At 39.8% G+C, this 22,650-nt stretch overlaps 1 protein-coding gene across 12 annotated transcripts in view; it reads right to left on the reverse strand.

Annotated features, from left to right (window-relative positions):
• Nucleotides 1-22,650, reverse strand: part of PAM (peptidylglycine alpha-amidating monooxygenase) — a 297,725-nt gene that overhangs the window by 125,628 nt on the left and 149,447 nt on the right. For 11 of the 12 annotated variants that reach the window (XM_055143816.1, XM_055143866.1, XM_055143857.1 and 8 more), the window contains exon 4: nt 7,821-7,878. The exons of the other annotated variant lie outside the window; for it this stretch is intronic. In XM_055143816.1, coding sequence (XP_054999791.1) covers nt 7,821-7,878 — 58 coding nt within the window. The remainder of the gene's footprint in view (nt 1-7,820; nt 7,879-22,650) is intronic. 12 annotated transcript variants of the gene reach the window in all.

A 22,650-nucleotide genomic window follows, 5' to 3' on the forward strand; every position in this document is an offset into this window, starting at 1 on the left:
GTATGATGACACTGAAAGTGCATAGGTTGGAGGAATTCTTAAAGGATTCATCTGAAATGAAAGACTTGAAAGGACGTGTGTGGGCTACATACTGAGCAGCGAGATAACGAGGTCTCTTTTGTAAAATTCTAGGCAAAATTTGTCCTCACTGCATAAGCTTGTTCAGCATGCATAGCTTCCTTTTAGCCAAAATCCAATTACAATCAAGGTTATAAAATTCTCTAAGAATGTAGGCTAAGAGAAAATTTCATTTAGCACTTGGCTTTCTCTTTATTTGTTCACTTCCAAGTGGATGTCTAGGTCTGTCCATCAAACTCTGCTGTATCTGCCAGACCGAAGAGGTGGAAAGATTTTGAATAATCCAGTCAGTAAGAAAAGGAGAGATTTCGGAGATATTCATGATCTCTCAGCAGCCAGGAACTGCCTCTGGAATGAAGAGGAACGCCCCTTTGGGCAGTGACAGTGATGTAGCTGAACTGTATTACACTGCTTTTTCTAAATTTATTGTTATTTTCTGATTTGGGGGCCATACTTGGCAGTGCTTAGGGCTTACTCTTGACTCAGAGCTCAGGGAGCATTCTTGGCGGGGCTTGGGGGACCATAGGAGGTATCGGGTGGGGATCAAACCCGGTCAGCCTCCTGTAGGCAAACAGCTCACCTGCTGCCCTCCCCCACATACACAACACCTAAGTTCCACTGCTTGAGTTTGACGTCTTTGGCTGCAGTCTTGCTCTTTAAGTTCATAGGAGAAGTAACAAATATCAATGTCATTGGCATTGTTTAAAGGAGAGGGGGCTGGCCACACTTGGTGATGCTCTGGGGTTACTCCTGGCTATATCCTCAAGAATAACTCTTATGGTGCTCTGGAGACCATACAGGATGTTGGGGATCGAACTCGAGTTGGCCACTGCCAGGTAAATGCTGACTGCCATACTTTGGCTCTGCCCACAGTGTCGCTTGTTTTTAAATAAATTACTGTGTTCCACATATGAGGGAATGCAAGCACTGCACACTAACCAGAGAAGATACATCCTCTTAAACCCTGAGAAAAAAGATGGTGATCGCCTCTGGGAAGGGGGGCAGGCAGTGGAGGAGAGGGCTGTGACAGAGGCAGGGACAGTCTCATTGATCCCGGACAGCTGGGTCTGGACACACCAAGGTGCGAAGATGGACTCCCCGAGGGAGCCCAGTGTGGCAGAGTGATAGGAAATTGAAAAACTTTAATCCAAATAAGACCAAGTTGATAAAGTCTCTGAATACATTATTAATTTAGAATTGTTTTATAAGAAGTGACGTGTTATAACTGTTCGCTATTATGCAATTTTAGGGCTGAGGTTTGAAGCAAGCAGACACACCCAACCTAGAGCTTGTCTGTGTGTATTACCGAATGAGTGCGCTCAAGCACTGCCAGTGTTTATTTAAGTCATCTTCAATACTGCAAGCACTGGAAGCTTCCAAAACCCTAACGTCAAAGAGTTGTCATAATTTTTTTTAAATGACTGGCACTCAATTCTTAGTACTACTGCCATAAACACATTTTTATTCCAAGAGAACAAAGATTATAGTTTCAAAATCATTCATAAGAACTAGTGATAATGTTCTGAATTGTAATGTAAGTGTAAGAGATGATCAAATGTGATTGCTCATAACACGGTAATTGGTCCAGAAAGGTCCAGACAAATGTGTGGCTTGCTACAACACAGCCCCTTTGGCAGCATGCTAAAAGAACCACAGCAGTGGAATTCTGTATTCTTCTACTAGCTCCTCACATTACTATAAAAACAATTCTGCACTGCAAGAATGATGCTTTGCGTGAAGATTTTTGTTTGTTTGGGGTCATATCCAGCAGTGTTCAAGGCTTATTCCTCGCTTTGTGCTCAGGGAACACTCACGAAAGGGCTCGGGGGACCATACAGGGTGACAGGGTGGTTGCATGCAAGACAAGCTCCCCACAGTCTGTTGCTTGGGCCTGTCTCCTGAAGACATTAACTAGAAGGTGTAACAAAAAAATTGTCATTAACTCTTGCTAGCATGAGCAATGAAGATAAATTCAGTAAGAATATTTAATGTTGGTTTATGAGGACTTTAAACTGCTGCTAAAAAATTAAAGAGGAAATAAGATGCCTGAACAGCACTATAAATGGAGTATGAATTTCCAATGAAATCATAAACATTACCTCTGAATAAAGAAATTTCAACACAGAATAAATGAATTCAACTTCTTGTGATATACATTATCAAAATGAGCTTTTTTGGTATAGGCCAAAATCAACTAAATAATCAAGAAACAGGCCTCATCTGCTAGTTCAGTACAAGATAAAATATATAGGCTTCACCAACCATGGTTTTGTAATGTCATCTGCATCAATCCCTTACCAACAGCCTACAGAATCAAATCCATCTCCCCTTCTTGAAACCTTTTAAGAACATATGAGTCGGGGCTGGGGAGTGAGCACTTGCCTTGCATGCAAGATCTGGGTTTGATCTCCAGAAGCCCATAAGGCTCCAGAGCTAAGGTCCACCAGGAGTGATCCCTGAGTGCAGCACCAGGAGTAAGCCCAGTGGTCAAAAATAAAATAAAGCCACACAGTCACACATGACACCCCAGTTCCAGCATGGAAGGCCCTGAATCTCCTCCTCACGCTCACTGGTGCGGCCACCCACCTCCCCTGAGAGACAACAGCCTAGCCCACGCTAGGCTCAGCTGTTTCTCACATCAACCCGAATCTGCTCGTCTTTCCCTAAGTATAGCAGGCCAATAGTTGATGTGTCAACTAGTGAGCGGAAAGGTTCCCTTTATGTTCAGCATGTTCCTTCCCTGTCACAGTTGCTGGAATATTCTCCTGCCCTCCAAAGAAAGGTCCAAACATACCATCTTCCCAGATCCTGAAACAAGCCTGCTGGTGTCAAACAAGAACAACAACGATTGACACCGATGGCTCTCTGGAACTATCTCCAACATCCCTAATAAATAGCCGGAAAGGACACTTTAGAATCCATGTGGTGTCAGGAGCACCAGGTCACTGAAGGACATTTACAGTTTAAACTGGATTCAAACCTGGATGGCCCATGAAATGAGGCTGGGTGGGGCGATGGTGGTTATTTTGAAATGACTGCATTAAAAGAGCTACATCAATTACTTTGGGCGCTATCAAATATATATGTGTGTGATTTTAATTGATATATAACATTAATTTCAAGTGAGTGAAATGATTCACTATTTCTATAGACTTCAAAATGGCCACCACAATACATCTAGTTAACAGCCACCAATGACTTCTTTAATAATCTCTTGATGCTCCTTAATTGAAGCCATCCCCGACTCTCACCGCTTTATTAGATATAATGAAATGGTTCCTGTTCTTCCCTCTCCAGTTTTATGACCTGGCAATGCAGGGAGGGCGTGGCGTGGCCTGCCATGTGGAACCGCGTTGGGGGAGCCAGGCAGAGGGAAAGGTAAGGAAAGTCCTGAGTGGGCTCAGAGTAACGGGTTCTCCCCTAGGATTAGGCTCCAGCACTCCTCAGAGAACGCTCGGATCTTATTTGTACTGACTTGGTTCTCTCCAAGGAACTTTTTCTTAGAAATTGGGAAATCCACCCAGGGGACATGCTGAAAGACAGCCACTGGTCCTCGGAGAGACGAAGACTGCATCTCTCATCCGGAGAAGGAAAACGACCCACAGCCCACTAATTGGCAGCGGACAGTCAGCAGGACGGCAAGGAATGGGGCTCTCTCTGTCTTCTCTCCCCCTCCTTGTCCTATTTGCCATGGGAGAGGGGAGCACTCCGCCCTCCCAAGCCTTGGTCTTCATGGCCAGAGGATCTAATGACCCAGAAGAGTGATTAAAATTAGGCTGGCCCAGCATGGTCTTAAGTTGCCCAATATCACCATCAAACGGGGCTTACTTCAGAAATGGCATATTGGAAATACTCAAGTCTAACTGTGCAATTCTGCACTAAAAGGTGTTCAACATTCAAGGGAGAAGCCCAAGAAAATGAAAAGCAATGAATCATTAGATTAATTTTGATCTCTTTCTAAATCCAATGGCTTCTACATCATTTGTACAGTGCAAGGTGATAGATAGGGACCTGCCATCATTCACTAAGGAAAAGACACATTTATTTACTGGTCATCCATGTGAAGAAAAGCAAGTGGATGGAGATGACAGTCAAATTTCCTGGCTGAGCGGGTTCCTGTCAGAGCCAATTCCTCCGAGTGTCTGTAAAACACCTTTTAGACAGCCGCACAGTTCAGTGGCCAAATGCAGATTAGATCACACCTTCCTTCGGCTCAACTCTGATTTTTCTTATTAAAACAATCAACAAAAGCAATACACTAGGGAAAGCTATTATTTTATTCAAAATACAAAAATGGCACTCATCTTTATTAAAGTATTTCCCCAAATACCGACTTTAATTCACATTTAATGAATCAATACAGATGCATGAACCATTCAGTGTGTTGTGTGGGATCATGTGCAATATGAGAGGCATATAGACAGCTAAATTCCATGCCTATTGTGATGGTATCTTCTAAAAATAGAGAAACATGTTTCTCTGAAAAGGGTTCTGCAATTAGTCACATATGCACCAAGCCTGAATTATTCAAAATTCAATTTGCAGTTTTAAACCACCAAGAGAGTTTTTTTGCAGTCTCATAACTAATATGAATTGTTCTCTGTCTTGTGTGATTTTCTTCAGGAATCTGAGAAGCTAAATCAGAAGGTCCTTTTCCTGTGTTGCAACATTTTGTATTCTTGTCTTCTAGGACTCCGCCAGCGGATGATTTTCTTGAACACTCATGTTCTCACTTAGCCTAGTAATTGGCACATACCAAAACTGCAAGCTTGCTGAATTTATAAACAAGTGGCTTTTTAAAATTAAGAGATTCTCCCATTATTCTAAAAATATTCTAGCTTAATACTGAAAGGAACACTGTCTAGAATGTGACATGTTGACTTAGAAAATGGTTGAGAAACAAAACTTCTTAGAGTTTACTCATGGATAAAGCAGTGATTGACTCCTACAATATAGTAATATATAGCCTCCTGGTTTTCAGAGTTTCAAGGACACAGATACTAAAAGTAAAAGTGTAAAAGGGCAAGTGACTTCAGAAAGTTCATTACTATAGATCTTCACAGAGCCATATTTTTAATCATATTTAATTTTAGGATTAGGCATCCTGAGAGACAGACTTTGGGAAAAACGACAGAATGGCTCATGTCTCATTTGTGGCAAAGCCTGGGTGATTAACAGCAAAACTTCCACTCTGGGAGTCAGAGAGCTAATAGAACTCCCCAAACACCCCCATATCCAAAGCCCTTTTTCCTTGGCAAATCACCAAATCCTAAGTGAACTGGGAAATTTTGGAAAATGGTTTGTGGTTTACTCGATCGCACTGTGGAACTACCCAGAGTTCTGTTCCCAGGCAGGAAATACTAGTATTCGTTATGAGGATGATCACAATATTCGAAGGAACTGAATTCATCTCCAACTATCCACTCGGCAACTTCTCTCATTTCGCCCTGTGTAACTATCCCCACAATCATGATTTAAAGGACATCCAAGTAGGATGACACGCAGCTAGTAAAAAGCCTGGGTCTGATCTTCCCCGCAAAATGGCTTAAACAAGTTTAGCTTTCAGTATGTTAGAGTGTCTGCTTCTAAGATAAGCAAACCAGGGCAGATGGGAGGATGAGTGTATAAACAAGAATTCCAAAAAATGTGCAGTCCTACCACCTGATTAAAACAAAGACACACATATTCCTATTTCTGTACAGGGCAGAGCTAAAAATCAATGAGATAATGCATGCAAAATTTCCCTTACTTAAACTTATATAAATGACTAGTACTTCTCTATGGTTTTTAATTTTCTAGTTCTAATTTATCAGGACCTAAATTTTGTGGTGACTGGATTATACAAAGGATGACAGCCACAAATTACTTGGGAATATAGCACATTCCAGAACGCAAACTGAAAGATGACACAGGAATATTTTGAACATGTGACAACATCTCTAATACCTGAGTAATTTCCCAGAAATAAAGAAGAAATAACAGACATAGTTATTAATCTTCAAATATATTTTTAAGCACGTTAGAAATGGGAATGACTTACTATTAGAAAAAAAGCTGCCTAAAAAATGCTGAAACTTTCAGCACTTATTTCACAAAGAGCCATTTATGAGTTTCCTGTGGGCAGTTCTCTTGATTGAGTAAACTCACTTTTACTTTTCAATTTCCATTTAAAGAAAGCAAACTATACTTATATTAGGAGAGCAATACTCACACTCCATCTATTTATAATTCTAGTGTCACCACCTTTGAAATCAATCCTAAAACCACCCCCTGAAACAAGCAGTAACCAATCAATTCAGAGACCTGTAATCTTGCTGTAGAATATGACTATCCCATGTATGCAGGCAGAGAGAATGGCCTTCTCCTTAAAGAGAGTGTGAAACAGGAGGAATCAAATATACCCTGAACTCGGTGGCAGGGGGGAGATGTGAAATCAGAAGCAAGCACTCGTGTGAGGCATCTTTTTATGGTATAGAGTATGTTTTTCCTAGGCCACTAAATGTGCCTATGAAAGCCTTAGTGTTAATATTTCAAGGATGTATTTATAACCCTAAATTATATCAGAAAGTGTTTCAGAAAGTGGTGGTTACAACACTGAAATTAGGAACTCAGATGATTTCTTTCTCCAAATCTAGGCGTACTGCCTTTCCTATCTCTTTTCTTAATAATGTTCAAATATTATTAAAAAAAAAAGAGGCAAGCTAAAGTCTGACTTCTATTCTTAGATCTACCAGGGTGCAAATTCTGTTTAAATAATGTTGTCATGGCCTACTTTGTTTGTTTCTGTTTTGATTGCCACCAAAGTGTGTGAAAAAACATAAATGCACATTGCTCTGGCTTTGCAGGTTTGTAATGTCTTTTCCTATGGGGAACACCTCATGAAAATTCATTCTGGGATGACCTCAAGGCTACTGACTGCATTTTACAATTCACATAATAGCCTTTTCAGTCTGCCCACTTGAATATCAGTTTCAAGAGACCCATGTACAATTCTCATTATCATCACTTTCTCTCCAAAATAAACATCTCTAACCAGAACGTGAAGCGCAGGGTGGAGTAGAGATGCATGAATCCATGAATAATTTACCAGTGTTACCTCCTCTTAGATAAAAGTCTGTCATATGGGGACATTTAAATTAAAACAACCAAGATGAAAACAGATGGTGCTTTGTCATTTTTTTTTCCTATTGTGTTAAGAGTCTCAGTTGGAGAAGAAACTGCCATTTGAATATTCTTTTATTCCGCATCATAAACAACAGTACTAAGATTCCTTCTGTCTCTCTCCATTCTTTCTTCTCTCCTCCCTCTTTCCCTACCTTCCTTCCATTCTATGGGTCTGACAGGCAAATATTTTATATTTCCCAATGCTTATTCTAAGTGGTTTTGATTTAGAGCATGAACCAGCAGGTAAATACGGTATGTTGAGTGGAGCGGAATTAAGCATCCAGCCACAGACATAAAGCCATAAAAGCACACAAACAGGACCATGGCAATGTCAGCTTTGGACATTTGCATGCAACCCAGTAATTGCTATTATTCCTGAATCTCTCCAGATACAGTTTGCAATCTTGACTCTTCGTTGTTCTCTCTAGTTTGTTTCTGCATTAGGCATGGTAAATGCATGTGAGGAACTGAGAGTAAGAGATGAATATGCTCACAACTACCAAGAGAATCTTTCACTCATCTCAACTAGCTGTGCCTCCTCTAAGTGTCCATCTCCCTACAATTCAGTGAATACTTACTCACGAAGGCTTCCTCCTCCGTTGGCAAACGCGTTGACATGCAGAAGTACGTATCAGACTATTAAAGAGAGAATACAAAATCTGAATTAGGCTGCTGCTTTAAAAAAAAATAGGAATGATCAAAATTGAGGACTCATGACTGAGAAAGAGCTGCTAAGTTAGGGGATGGAGGGCAGAGTTTCTGATAAAAACTCTTAAGTGTGAAACTTCCTGAGTGATTTCTCTAAGACTGTCTTCCCCGAACCCACAAAATCTATTTATAAAACCAATTATCATGAGTGATATTTCTAGTACTGTCACAGCTATGTGGAAGCGCTTTGAGCACCTATATAAAATGAGTGAAATAATTTAATGCGTTTGAATTTGAGATGGTTTTAGCCATCTCTGCCACTTGCATATTTAAATATTCATTTTCCTGAATCACTTCACAACTACGCCCCCCAAAAATTAATTAGAGCAATGTAATAGACAAAAGTTGGTTTAAAATGTAGTATTCTATATGGTGGCTCTCTCTTACTTGAACACCTTTAGGCAGTATACTATCAACATTCACACAAATTGTTATTTCATTTTAGGTATTCATCTTTTTTTTAAATGACCATTTTCTACAATCAAAAACCCTTAACATAAATAAATTTTAGTGTTAAAATATTTAATTTAAATATAATAGCTTTCTGCATTCTATTCCCGTAATAAAAATCCTTAGGCAAGTAAACACTTACTATTGCTGCTAATATACTCAATATAAATAGAGGCAGAACTCAGTAATTCAAACTTCAATAATTATTATTATACAAAATTTAAATCAAGAGACTCCACTAACAAGAATTACAACCACTTATGTTTCTCTAAACCTATTTGTTGGCACTACAAAACTGTGAAATGAGTATTTTTATTTCTACATTTTTGTATTGGAAAACAAGGAGGTTTGAAGAAACACAAAATAAGCATGTGAAGATGTGAAAATAAGAAATTATGAAAATAATGTGAAATTGTGAAAATGTGAAAATAAGTATGTGAAAATGTGAAAAAGTACTGAAGGATCATTCAGTCTTTGTTGCTCCTTTTGTATATACTATTTTTTCCATTTGATAAAATTATTTCTTAAAATACATTATAATTATTTAGATTCACCCTTATTTTACTAGAAGGAAATGAGTTGGGAAATATTGCACAGCGAGTAGCTTAAACCACAAAAATTCTGGACATGTATAATGTGTATTCAGAAGGAAAATAATGCCTTACGGTTTTATAGTCATGTACTATACAAATCATTGATACTGTTTCCAATCTCTAAATTCCTAAATTAAAAAAATACGTTTACTCCATTCTGCACAGACATAAAAATAAGCATAAAATGCTTTTCTGAGGTGTGGACAGATAGTGCAGCACAGGCAGGGCACTTGCCTTACACATGGTGACCCTGGGCTTAATCCCTGGTGTCCCACATGGTCCCTGGGCCCACCAGGAGTGAACGCTGAGAGCCAAGTTGGGAGTAAGCTAGGAGTGGGCCCAAACACACACACAAACAAACAAAATAGAAACAAAATTCTTTCCTATTTGATCATCCTGAGCCATGGGTGACTGAGACAGGGAGCTAATCTGCAAGGACTAAGAGCTGCTACTGATACTATTTCCATCCAGGGATTAGTGAATGGGAATGTGCAGACACAATTCTGGATGTGTTTTTTCAGCATTATCATTTAATAACTAAAAGAAGCCCATAGTAGCTGCATACTAAAAGTCTGTTTTAAAGCTCTAAACAGTAACTTACATATACCGATAGCTTACTGTGTGACAAAGTGCTCAACATGTTTACTTGTTGAACTCTTTGAATCCTCAACACACATTTCCAACTGAGATATTTTAATTCTCTCTACTGATGAAATGGCCTCAAAACATGGCTGAGCAATGCCAGTGCTCATAGTAACGTTACTCAGGCCCAAACCTGGGTATACTAGACAGGCTCTCGAGTTGCTTTTATTTTATTTTTAAAAATTTTTTTTTTTTGCTTTTAGGGTCACACCCGGCGTTGCACAAGGGTTACTCCTGGCTTTGCACTCAGGAAGTACTCCTGGTGGTGCTCAGGGGACCATATGGGATGCTGGGATTTGAACCCGGGTCGGCCGCTGGCAAGGCAAACGCCCTACCCACTGTGCTATCGCTCCAGCCCCTCGAGTTGCTTTTAGTTGCAGTTTTGAAAGTAGTTTTGCATCTTTTCTCTGCCACTCTGAGATGTAAATCTTCTACCATCCAGAACTGTCTTCTCACATTCAAAGATACTCAACCTGCATCACTGTCTCCTGCCACCAAGTTCGGAGAAGTGTTTTCCCTCTGGGAAGGGCCAACGAAGGCAGTTAGGCACCACCAGAGACACCTTGTCTGGTCCTGAGAGCCCCCAGGGCTTTAAAGCTCTCCAGCATTCTGCTGTGTTCTACTTCACCCTGAATCCCCCTTTCTATCACAACAGTTACTGATGAGGAAAATCTGTCTTTACCACCTGAACAACTGTCCATCTGGCTTATTCCTGACACTAACAAACGCAAGAGCTAATGATGAACATCAGGAGTTCATCATCGTTGTTGTTGTTATTGTTGTTGTTGTTGCAATAGCACAGTGGGTAGGGCGTTCGCCTTGCATGCAGCAGACCCGGGTTTGATTCCTCCACCTCTCTCAGAAAGCCCTACAAGCTACCGAGAGTATCCTGCCTGCATGGCAGAGCCTGGCAAGCTACCCATGGTGTATTCTATATGTCAAAAACAGTAACGACAAGTCTCACAATGGACACGTTACTGGTGCCCATTCGAGCAAAACAATGAGCCATGGAGTGACAGTGACATTATTATTGTTATTACAGATCATTTCAAGCCATGTGAACAATGAATGACATCAACGCAAATACAGAGCAAAGTTAGGCTTAAAATAACTGAGCATACATTTATAACAAGAAAGTCTGGAACACTGAAATGAAAAGCAAACCAAACAAAATTATTTTAGGTTTGGACTAAGGTTTGGGTTTCACTTTATCTTTTATTTTAGTCCTTACAATGTTCTAGTTTTTATTTTTCAGTTCTTAAAAGTTTTAACAATTTTTTTGTTCAGCGTTTGCACCACATCTGTGCTCAATGATCACTCCTAAAGGTGCAAGCGTGACCTTCACTTGGAATCAAACCAAGCCAGGTTGCAAGCGAGGCCAAATGCCTAAGCCATTGTACTATCTCTCTGGTCCTTTATCTTTGCTTCTGTTATAAGCTGCCTCAAGTTGCTTCTGGGATATAAAGTGGATGGGCATAATTTTGGCATACCAAATTTAGAAAGTTGTTTTTCTGGACAAAAATAAAATCAAGCACAGGGATGGTTAAATTCATTGTTCACAAAATAAAGGAAACTACTTAAAAAAACTGATTCATCCATATTGCAATTTTGCTGTATATCAGCTGCATAATTTGACGGCAAATTTGTCATGTTTTCCTTCTAATAATATATATTAGACTTATAACTACTCTGATAATGAAAATGTGTTCAGTTTGTTTAGATAGTTTTTTTTGTGCTGTTAGAATCAATTGTTTTTCTTCAAAGAGAAATGAGATAAGGAAGATTATGTACAGAATAACCAATATCCTGCAAAATTACTTTGCAAAAGCAAAGACTATGTTAGATTTTTATCATGTACATCATACTCCGATTCAGGATTTGACTTGTGGCCCCATTTCTTGAGAACAAGAATAATCCTCTTAGAAAACAAAGATAGTAAAACTCCTTTTCTAAAAATGAGCACCTAAAAAATAGTATATCAAATCAATAATTGCCCTTCAGCTGAAAGCTCTGAAGACCTCAGTTCAATAGAACAGAAAACAGCAAACGGTAATTTATCATTTTCACTGAAACTGTAAAATGTTTCAGTGATTTTGTTCTGGAATATTCTGGTACCATATTAACTTTCTGGAATTAAGTTGAGAACTCAAGTCTGGTTCCATTGGAAAAGCCAAATTAAAGATGATTTGAGCCAATTTCTGTCTCATGTATTCTAGTGAACTTGAATAATTTCTTCTCAAAAAAAATATATATATATTTACCTTTTGGGTAACACCCAGAGATGCACAGGGGTCATTCCTGGCTCTGCACTCAGGAATTACCCCTGGCGGTGCTCAGGGGACCATATGGGATGCTAGAAATCGAACCTGGGTCGGCCGCGTGCAAGGCAAATGCCCTACCTTCTGTGCTATTGCTCCAGCCCCTCAAAAATTTTGAGTGGGTCTATGAAGCTTTAAAAAATACATTTATTATTTTTTAAAACTGGGAACTATTTCACCAAAGATTGCTGAACTTCTTAAAGTTACACTGGAAGTGTCAGAGCTAGGATTAAACTTCTTCAGAAGTTTATGTCTTCAAGGACATTAGATATAATGATATATCTTTCCTGTGTGCATATTTATTTTAACTAAATTGTGTTTCTGGAGAACATTTAGAATCTGCACATCCTCCCTCCCGCCCTGTCCAACTCTGAGACTAAAACCTGTACTTTATTCTATTTGTTTATTTTTGCAGTTCTAGGGATCAAACCTAGGGTCTCAGGCATGCAAGTGCTTTAAGACCTGTATTTAAAAGAAAATTTAAGATTATTCATAAGTAAATGAATACTACTTTTTGAACTTTATGTAGATTTTACTTAACTTTGTGAAGTTTTATGTAACGAATTTGAGAATGGATTGGACAATGTCTGTACCAAACCACTGTCAGGACATCACAGCACAGGAAAGATTAGTTAGGTGATTAGAAACGCTCTGCACAGATACGGGATACTTCGAGAGCACGTCACCAAGAAAGATTGGTTAATTTTACATCTAAATTCCATACTGTAAGCTGTAATCAATACAGGAATTTAAAACCACAGTAACACAAAATCACTTGGTTAAGTACTACCCACTCCATGGTTGGAACCTCATTTTTCAGAAAGCAAAATTTTCTGAGGCAACAATATTAAAACTGGAAGACCTCATTTCTCAAAGTAATAAATTCATTACCTTATCAATTCAAACACATCAATAGTTGAGTATTTTTTTTGTAAATGAATACAAAAAATATTATTTAAAAATACCTGGATTGGGTAACTTTTACTCCATAAGCTCTACCATTCAATGGTAGATATTATATCATATTATATCAAATGATATTATATCAAATTAAAATACATTATACACATGACCCCAGTACTTATCATATGATAGCTTGTAAAAGGAAGAAGATTAATTGAGTTTTCTACTTCATTATAAAAACATTCTATCGTAGTTATGGCTTGTAGTAATGCCACAAGACTTATAAATCATAGATATTATTGAGAAAGACTGATGGAAAAACTGAAGTTCAATTAGGGAAGTGATTTTTTGTGATAAAAAACACACATTAGGAACTGGTGGAGTGAAATTAACTGTACACAGTTCACTAAACCACCTTCCTTTTTTTTTAACCATGGAAAGCTCACAATTAAAGGACTATTTTTAAACCTCTTTAATGACTCAAAAGATGAACATTGTTCTTCACAAGGACTGTCGTTCACTTGATTAACAGGAGAAATAAGGAATCAGAGACACATGACGTTTGACAAGAAAACTTCAGTCCAAGTTCTCTCATGTTCAAAAGCACCTTAGAAAATGTCATAAAAGGCTGCTGACAATGTGAAACAGGTGAGACTGGAGATGTCGCTCTTTGTGTCACAATTTTCTTTCTGCAAAGTAACTTAGAAAACTGTATTTTAAAAAAAACCTCAGATCAATGTTTTTCTCTAACACATTCTGAAAGCACAAAAAAATAGCACCCTATGCTCCATTCTAACAGTTTCTTTATCCAAGCACACTGCCCTAGATAGGACGCACCTATAATTCAGCTCAAACTACCGGTACAACCTTTTGCAACTGTCCATATATCATGATCATGAATCCCCATTCTTTCTCTGTAGGAAGAACGCTGAGTCTAAGCTTGGTGCCGGGGATGGTGTGTAAAATACAGCAGATTCAAGCTGCTAGCATAACAGTCAGACACACCAGAACGGGGGAGATAACAGGGCTCAGCAGGGCCAAGCCTCCCGGAGCCACGCACAGAAGCCAAGTCTGACCCAAGAGGGAGAGAGGGGTGGGATACTGCTGATCTGCTTCACGCTGCTGCTGGGGACTGGCCCAAAAAAGCACTTTTCTTTCCCTCTGGCAAAAAAAGGACAATGTGTTAGACATTTTTTAAAGCAGTGCTTATTACTCAAGAACTCTGGTATTCGGTGCTGGATAAACAGTACGGTGAGTAGCGTGCTTGCCTTGAACGGGGCTGATCTGGGTTCTATTCCTGGTACCAAATATGTTTCCCTGAACTTATGGGGAGTGATCTCTGAGTGCAGAGCCAGGAGGAAGCCCTGAGCACTGCCAGGTGTGGCTCCAAAACAGCAATAGCAGCACTGCACTGTAGCACAGTCATCCTGTTGTTCATCGATTTGCTCAAGTGGGCACCAATAACGTCTCCATTGTGAGACTTGTTGTTACTGCTTTTTGGCATATCGAATATGCCACGGGTAGCTTGCCAGGCTCTGTTGTATGGGTGGGATACTCTTGGCATCTTGCCAGGCTCTCTGAGAGGGACGGAGGAATCGAACCCGGGTCGGCCGCATGCAAGGCAAATGCCCTACCCACTGTGCTATCGCTCCAGTCCGTGAAACTCTATGGAACCAAATCCTCATGTAGACACTGGTGTTTCCAAATTTAACAGAATGGGCTCTAGCTTCGATTCCATCATTTCTGAGACAGAAACAGTGGTACCTACAGAGTAGTTAATACAATCAGCTGCATATTTAATGAATATGGGACAAACAAAAGTATATGTATTCTATTACACAGACAAACTGTTCACATAAAACCCAGTAATTTTTGTTTTGAGAAAACAGAGCCGCCACTTAAGTTCCACTGCTGAGCCCTATAATTTGATCTGTGTTGGCTAATATCCCCACTGACCCTTTATCATTAAGTTCTTTAACTACAGACCAAGAATTCCTGCAGACTCCCTTTCTTAAGGAGACTCTTCAGTGTTCTCAAACAAACAGGTAAACAGACAACGCGACCCAGTTTTACCTGGAGATGGCCCTTTCACTAAATTCCATGGTGAAAACAAATCATTTAAAAATGATTTGTTTTCTGTAAACAGGTCATAATCCAAAGAAATATTATACGGTGACCAGTGCAGTCTCTGCTAACTTTTCAGTAACAGTACTGCAAATCGTAATGCCCTAAGGGGGTGGGGGAGAGACAGAGACTGAGACAGAGACACAGAGAGAGAAAGAGAAAGGAAAAAGTCAATTGTCTGCTGTCGAGGCAGGCTGGGGGGTGTGGTAGTGGGAGGGAAACTGGGGACATTGGTAGTGGGAAATGTACACTGGTGAAGGGACAGCTGTTGACTGCATGACTCAAACCCAATCATGAATCATGAACAACTTTAAAACTCTGTATCTCTCGGTGATTCAATTAAAGAAAAAAAAAACTACATTATGATATGGGATAATTAAGGTTTTGTGCCTTAGAGAAGCTGATGGAAAAGTAGGTAGCTTTTAGCTAATCCAGAAAATACATATTTTAAATCAAATTCAGATAAAATCATGAAGGATTGATAAAAATTTCCATTATCACATGGCGCTTATTTATGGTTTAAATAGTTAAGAGTCTTGCAAACCACTAATGAAACTACTGCCAGTAGTTCTTTGAGTCCAACACGTTCAGAAAGTGATGGGGGGTTTGGGGGGGGTAAGAATTTTGGTTAGGGAAGCAATTGGAAAATTACTTTTTAAGTGGATCCAATTAGAAAATGGAATCAAATGGTACTTGTAAAATGCTAGTAGTAGTAGTAGTAGTAGTAGTAGTAGTAGTAGTAGTAGTAGTAGTAGTAGTAGTAGTAGTATTTTTATATTTTGGTTTGGGGGCTCAGGGCTCACTCCTGGCTCTATGGTCAGGGATCACTCCTAATGGTGCTAAGGTGCCACTTATGGTTACAGGGATCAAACTCGGGTCAGCTGCCTGCAAGGAAACTGCCCTAACATGGTCCTGTTGCTCTGGCCCCAATCCCTCACCCCGCAAATGATTCTAAACTGCACCCTTGGCTCAAAGAGACCCAAGGAGTGGTCTCAGTGCCTGGCTCGTCTTAAACAAAAGGAAGTGAGAACAAAGGAAAGTTCTACCAAGTCACACATAAATTTTTTTTGGAGTGAAAATGCATATTTAAAATAATCAACCTCTCAGAGCTGGGTATGTAGCTCAAGTGGCACAGCACATGCTCTGCTTGCATGAGCCCAGGACTGGATTCCAGGCACCCCATGAACTCCAAACTCCATACAATGCAGACAGCCTACCTCCCTGATCCCAGAACTTGGTAAATCTGTTAACAGAGGGAAGTCCATTAAACAGTCATGTTTGTATAGTGCATCCTATTTTTCCTTTTCTGTAGTATTTTCACTCATTACATAAATGAAAATACATTTGTCAACTTTATGCTTATTAGGCATTGAGAGGATGATGTCATCATAAATATTTTATGCTAAATATTCCCAAATGCCGGAGAGTATTCTCCCAAACGCATCTCCACTCTTGCTCTTACTACTAAGCTACAATCTCACTAACTTTTCAGAAGTGTATTCTAACCTAGAATACGATCTTATAATAATGTCTGCTAATATCCTATATATTTAGAGTAATTTTGGATGCATTTCTTTCCTTTGGTGGCAATAAACTCACAATTTAAGGGAGGCTGAATTGAAACCTGCTTTATAGTTCTACCTAAGTAGGATTTTATGCAGCACCATTTATTCCCATGAATTTTATCTGTTGGTGAATTCCTCCCCGAATCCCATTTGCATTTTTAAACTATAATCACATTGTGGCTGATGATGACAAGATTCTCGTGCCAAGCAGCTCAAATGGAAGCTACGTTCTTGGCAAGGGGTCTTCTTTGGGAATTACCAGTCTTTATGAGCAAATGATGAGCAAAAACCCATTTTTAGAGAGGGAACATCTGTCTTGAGCTCTCCAAGCACTTTCATTTAAGAGAAAATAGAAAGGAACAAGGATAGTAGCTGAGAGTTCAACACCTACAGAATCAGAGCTGGGGCCATCGGTGGAGTCATCCGTGGCTCCGGGCTGCGGGAGGGTAATGGGAGAGGACACTGGGGCCTTCTGAACAAGCGTGAGTAGTCACACTCCTGGCCTTCCTTAATGGTGAGCCAGCGGCTTCTTGGGCTTTTCACTGGACTTCACTGGATACAGAACCAGTCAACTGTCTGAACCTTGAGCCAACATTTAACAAGTCACAGTTAAGTTTCCCTCTTTTCACACCGCTGACAAAGTCCTGTTTGGAGGAGTCTGAGAGGAAGCCTGAGTGAAGTAGTGCTTGCCTTGGCCCCAGCTTATTCTGCTCTGATCCCTGGCACCAAGGGTCACCCGAGCATCACCACATGTCACCCTGGAGACTCCAAGCACTGCTGGGGTAACTCCAGCAGCAACACATCCCTGGGACCTGACCCGGAGCAGCTGGCCAAGAATCACGACTGGGAGGGGTGCCGGAGATTCCTGACCTCCACTGGGAGACCCACAAACCCTCCCCCCAAAAAACTATTTGGAGATGCATCCAAATGGCAAAGGCCATCCGATTATTATCCCAAATACTGTACTTCTATGCTGGGTGCTGGCATTTGATTCTGGAATCACACAGATTGCAGAAATGAGGCTCCAGACTTGGAAGATCTGCTGATGACCTGACGACTGAGTCAGACTCGACTCCTGAACTTATAAACAGTCAGAAAATGAAATCATTTTGATTTATGTTCTTTGGGCTTCTTCTCAGATATCATACCAAAGTCACCTCACTACTTTTAAACCTCCTTTAAGACTTGTGCATCTAACCTGCATAGGAATCCACTCACGTACCCCCCATCCATCCATCTTGTCAATCAACAAATACATAGGATCAGCATTTCCTAGGAACCCAGAAACTGATATGAAACTATAAAAAGCGTATGTGGACACTGTCCTTATACCATGGCCTATCAAAGCAAAAAAAAAAAAGCACACAGATGATAGGAATTACTTATTTTTACTTTCCTCCTCATTTTTTGATAGGAGGAACGCCGAGTGAAGCTCAGGGTTCTGGGACTGCTCCCTGCGGCTGTGGGGAAGGTGGGGTGGGGGGTATCCAGCATGGAAGCTGCTCTGGTGTACGTAATCCAGGGATGAGCGTCTGGGCCGCAGACATCACATCTGTCACACTTTAAATGACCTAGGGGAGAATGCACATTGCTACAAAAGCATGTAATTCAGAAGAAATGGTCCAGGTGAAGGGGGGCTGTCAATGAAGGAAAGAATATTTTCAAAGACTCCATGATCTTGAGGAAGTTTGTTTGAGTTTTTGAAGAAAAGTTGGCACATACAGACAGGACATATAAACATGTTTTGACCTGAACTAGAAAACAGATGTGGCACATAAAGGTAGCAACTTGTGGGTTAATGCTAAGGACTAGAGTTGCTTTGTTTTATTTTTATGAATTTTTAGAGCAATGAGAAACTATTGAGATTTTGTTGTTGTTGCAGTATTCAAATAGGGAGGTTAGAATTATTTACATGAAACATGAAAGGAGGAGGTTGGGAGCAATGATGGCTAGGAAAGTAATCTCTTAATAACAGAAGAGACTTCCAGAAAGCCTTCCAGGAGGGACAAATGAAAGAAAGTCTCTGGCCAAGAGGGACGGTAATTTCCTGGTCACAGATGAGATGTCAGAGTCGATGTCAACAGAAGGAAAAGAACCCATGAGTCCCATCTGTTTGAGGCCTCTTCCACTCTACAGATGAAACCAGTAAAAAGGCCAGGTAGTTATTCAGAAAAAATGATCCTGACAGATTAAAACATTCAGAATAAAAAGAAAATGTATTTAAAATAATACTGGTATTTTATAAGTTCCAAAAGTGTATGCTGCCAGAGAGTAGTGAATCTCTATGGACGCTTGCTGGTTTCCAAACCAGGAAACTATTTCTGTTCCACAGACTCATACTTTTGATACAGCCTAGGAATCCGAGTGCCCCAATTTACCCAGATTTTAATTTCCTATAATGTAATAAGAAGCAGTGAAGTCATATACTAGAAAGGTGCATACTGTGAGTCAGGAAAAACCAAATATTACAATATTAAAATAAAATATTAAGATCAATATTGAAACAGCACTTTCATCTTTAATATTAAATATGTATTGTATTAAATATTTTTATATTAAACAATATTTAATGAACCTTAAAAACAAGATTTTTATTAAAACATTAAAATATTTAAAACAATTCAACTTTAGCATGCGTGTATAAATGTTCTGGTTCTGGGCAAGGCCTCCAGGCTTCAAGCATAATATATTTACAAGGAGGCTAATACTTTGAAAATATTAAAATGTTGAATTTACAAAGCTCTCCCAAATAAATCACATTCATCTTCCCTGCAATCATTCTATTATTCAGGACCCGAGGAGGAGGTTGGGAGCAATGATGGCTAGGAAAGTAATCTCTTAATAACAGAAGAGACTTCCAGAATAGCCTTCCAGGAGGAACAAATGAAAGAAAGTCTCTGGCCAAGAGGGACGGTAATTTCCTGGTCACAGATGAGATGTCAGAGTCGATGTCAACAGAAGGAAAAGAACCCATGAGTCCCATGTGTTTGAGGCCTCTTCCACTCTACAGATAAGCTCACCCCGTTCCATACACCAGTACACTATCCCAACAAATAAAAAAGGTGGGGTGGGGGGCAGGGGGGACAGCTTCACCAAATTGAACTCATGGTCTTCAGCCCAAAAGGAAAGAGTTACTTTCAAATGAAAGTTGCCAGGCTCCTTCCTTACAAACTACAGGGTTGGTCACTGAAGCTAAATTCTGTCAGCTCTGAAAGGGATGGTCTGGGCTTGGAGAGATAGTACAGTAGGGCATTTGTCTTGCAGCATCCCATATGGCGTCAGGAGCCCGGACAGGAATAATTCCTGAGTGCAGAGTCAGAAGTTAGCCCTGAGCACCACCAGGTGTGGCTCCTTCCACAACAAACAAAAGAAAATTCACTTTCTAGGCTAGAGACTATCAGTGGTGCAACACAATTTCAATCCCCTGAGCCGAAGGGCCAACGTGAGGATGCAATGTTGCTCAGATTGTGCGGTGCTAGGGATTACCTGGTCCGGGCCGTCGTGCCCAAGGCATACCAAGGCTACATTGAGAGGTGCTTGGTGACCTCCAGGCCTAGCTGGTAATGCTCCAGGGACCATATGGTACTGTGGGGTGAAGGAGGAATGGCCACATGCTAGGTGGCCATGTGCTTTAACAACTATACCATCTCTCTGGCCCCTGAGAGTTTCTTAGCTCCACAGGCACCTCACCTTTTCTGGGAGGTGGGGAAGACACACCCAGTAGTGCTCAGGACTTACTCTGTCTCTGTGTTGAAAATGACTCCTGGCAGTGCTCAGGGGACCATACGCAGTGCCAGATACTAAACCTTAGTCAGCTGCATGCAAGGAAAAAGCGTTCCCCACTCTGCTATATTTCCAGTTCAAGATGCACCTCACCTAGTGCAGAAGAGATCTTCATTAGATGGAAATGACTAGAAATGTATCAGATGATCATCCTTCAGTCAACCTTTTGCAAGACAGAGGAATTACTATAGTTGATATAGTCTAATCAAAATTCACTTTCTAGGGGCTAGAGCAATGCTACATCTGCTAGGGTACTTGCCTTTAATGTAGCCAATTTGGCACTATATGGCAACATGTGGCACTCCATATACTTCCCCAAACCCCACAGCAATAATCCCCAGGCACAGAGCCAGTGGTAAGCCTTCAGTATTGCCAGGTGTGACCCTTCCTAAAAAACAAAACATTCATGTTCTGGACTAGATATTAACAATGGTGCAGCAAACACAAGTTTTTATTAGCAAATATATAGGAGAAGAGTTGTTTATCAAATAGGAAATCATCAGATCCATATAGCAGATTTCTGAAAACTAAAACCAATGCCTCAAAACTGTAAATTTGGCCAGTGTCAGACAAAATTTGGGCAAATGGGTTATATTTCAAAGTATTGATCTGTGATGCTCAGAAGTTTTGTTATTCTCATTTTCCCGTGTAATAAAATATCACTGTCAATTAGAAACTTTGTCAACTACATATTTTTTGATATACTTTTTAAATAGATGCTCAAGGGTGTTAAAAACTAGGGTCCAATAATCAATAAAATATCAATTTTCAGCCCAGCAAGCCTAATGAACTTCATGGAAAGAAGAGAGGGAAAGTCCATTTACTTCCCAGTTTAATCAGGGCAAATGTTCTGGAGAAAAGAGGTAAGGACGAACTACCTCAGTTTAATGTAAAGTCTTACACTGAAGTATAAATATTAAGGATAAAGTCCTCCTGATTCTATCCCATCACAATGATCTCATGACCTACTTAGTTTCCTTAGACCCTTAACTCAAAAAGAAAACATTCCAGAAGATCAGCATCCCTGGCTTGGACTTCTAAATGGTCTACATAATCAAATGCAAAAACATCTTGGGGATGCACTTTGCCTTCCCTTTTGCTGTCAGCAGCATCTTTGTTTTGATGCTAGGCAGCTCCAACAAAGCTCCCTGCTTGCTGGTCTGTCTCATGCTGCTGGACGTGGCTGAAGGACTGAACATCTGATTGACTCTTACTTGCATTCGCAGAGACCACTGACATCCAGACCGGGTATGCAGTTGAATTTGTTGAATTTTCTCATGCGACTAACAACCTCTCATATAGAGCCTACTCCTACAAAAACAGCTCAAGCACCGAGTCACTATTTTCTTCTAAGGATTTTATTTATGCCTTCTGAAAACTATCAAACCAAATTTATCCCACTATAATTTTCCAACTTCCGCTGAAAGACAATATTAATAATTCAAGAAAAAGATCAGCTCTACAAAGGTTATCTCTTTTTTGTATCTAAACTGCCAAAGTTGGGGACTTATCATTTAGTTAATAGAGATATTCTTTTAATGATGTAAATAGCTGCAGAAATTGCTAATATCCATTTGCCAGATATATTTTTACTGTCATAAGTTCATGTTTATATTTTAAGTATAAATACTGCACTGCAATGTAAACTATCTATTTTTGAGCCAACTTGAAAAGTTCTTAATATGAAATGAAAAAGAATATTCAATGGTTTTAAAATAAGCTTTATTTTCTTATGTTTCCTCAGAATCTCCCTCTCTCACACACACATACACATGCATATGCACACACACATACACACAGCATGATCACTACAATAAATCTAAGCAAGTTTAAATTATCATGGTATAATTAGATTCCTATAGTCAGCAACAGTGTTTAAAAAACTTGACTTGCATATCCAGTGGTTACAGATTGTACATACATAGAGTAAATTTAAGAGTGACTAAATGGGGACCAGAGAGGTAGATACCTCAAAGGTTTTAGTGAAGTATTTCCACTAAAAAATTCAACAGAAATGACTGACTTAGAATATTCATTAATTCAACTTCTAATGTAGCTAAGCAATGATGACTACCCATAGCTACTAAACCATTTGATGAAAACTTGATAGGAAACTTTAAAATGGATGAATCAAGCTCACAATTCCACTTTACTGAGGATAGTGATGTCCTAAGAAGACAGGCACTGAGCTTGCGCTTCATGTAAATTATGCTTCTAGTATGAAGCTGCTAGTAAAGATGAAGTCATGGAATTAGCTGCAAGCTGATAGGAACTGGAAGATTTCATGTTGGGTGAAGAAGAAGAGGAAGGAAATAAACCAGG

The sequence above is a fragment of the Sorex araneus genome, chromosome 1, assembly GCF_027595985.1.
Source record: "Sorex araneus isolate mSorAra2 chromosome 1, mSorAra2.pri, whole genome shotgun sequence".
In the NCBI taxonomy this organism is placed as follows: Eukaryota; Metazoa; Chordata; class Mammalia; order Eulipotyphla; family Soricidae; genus Sorex; species Sorex araneus.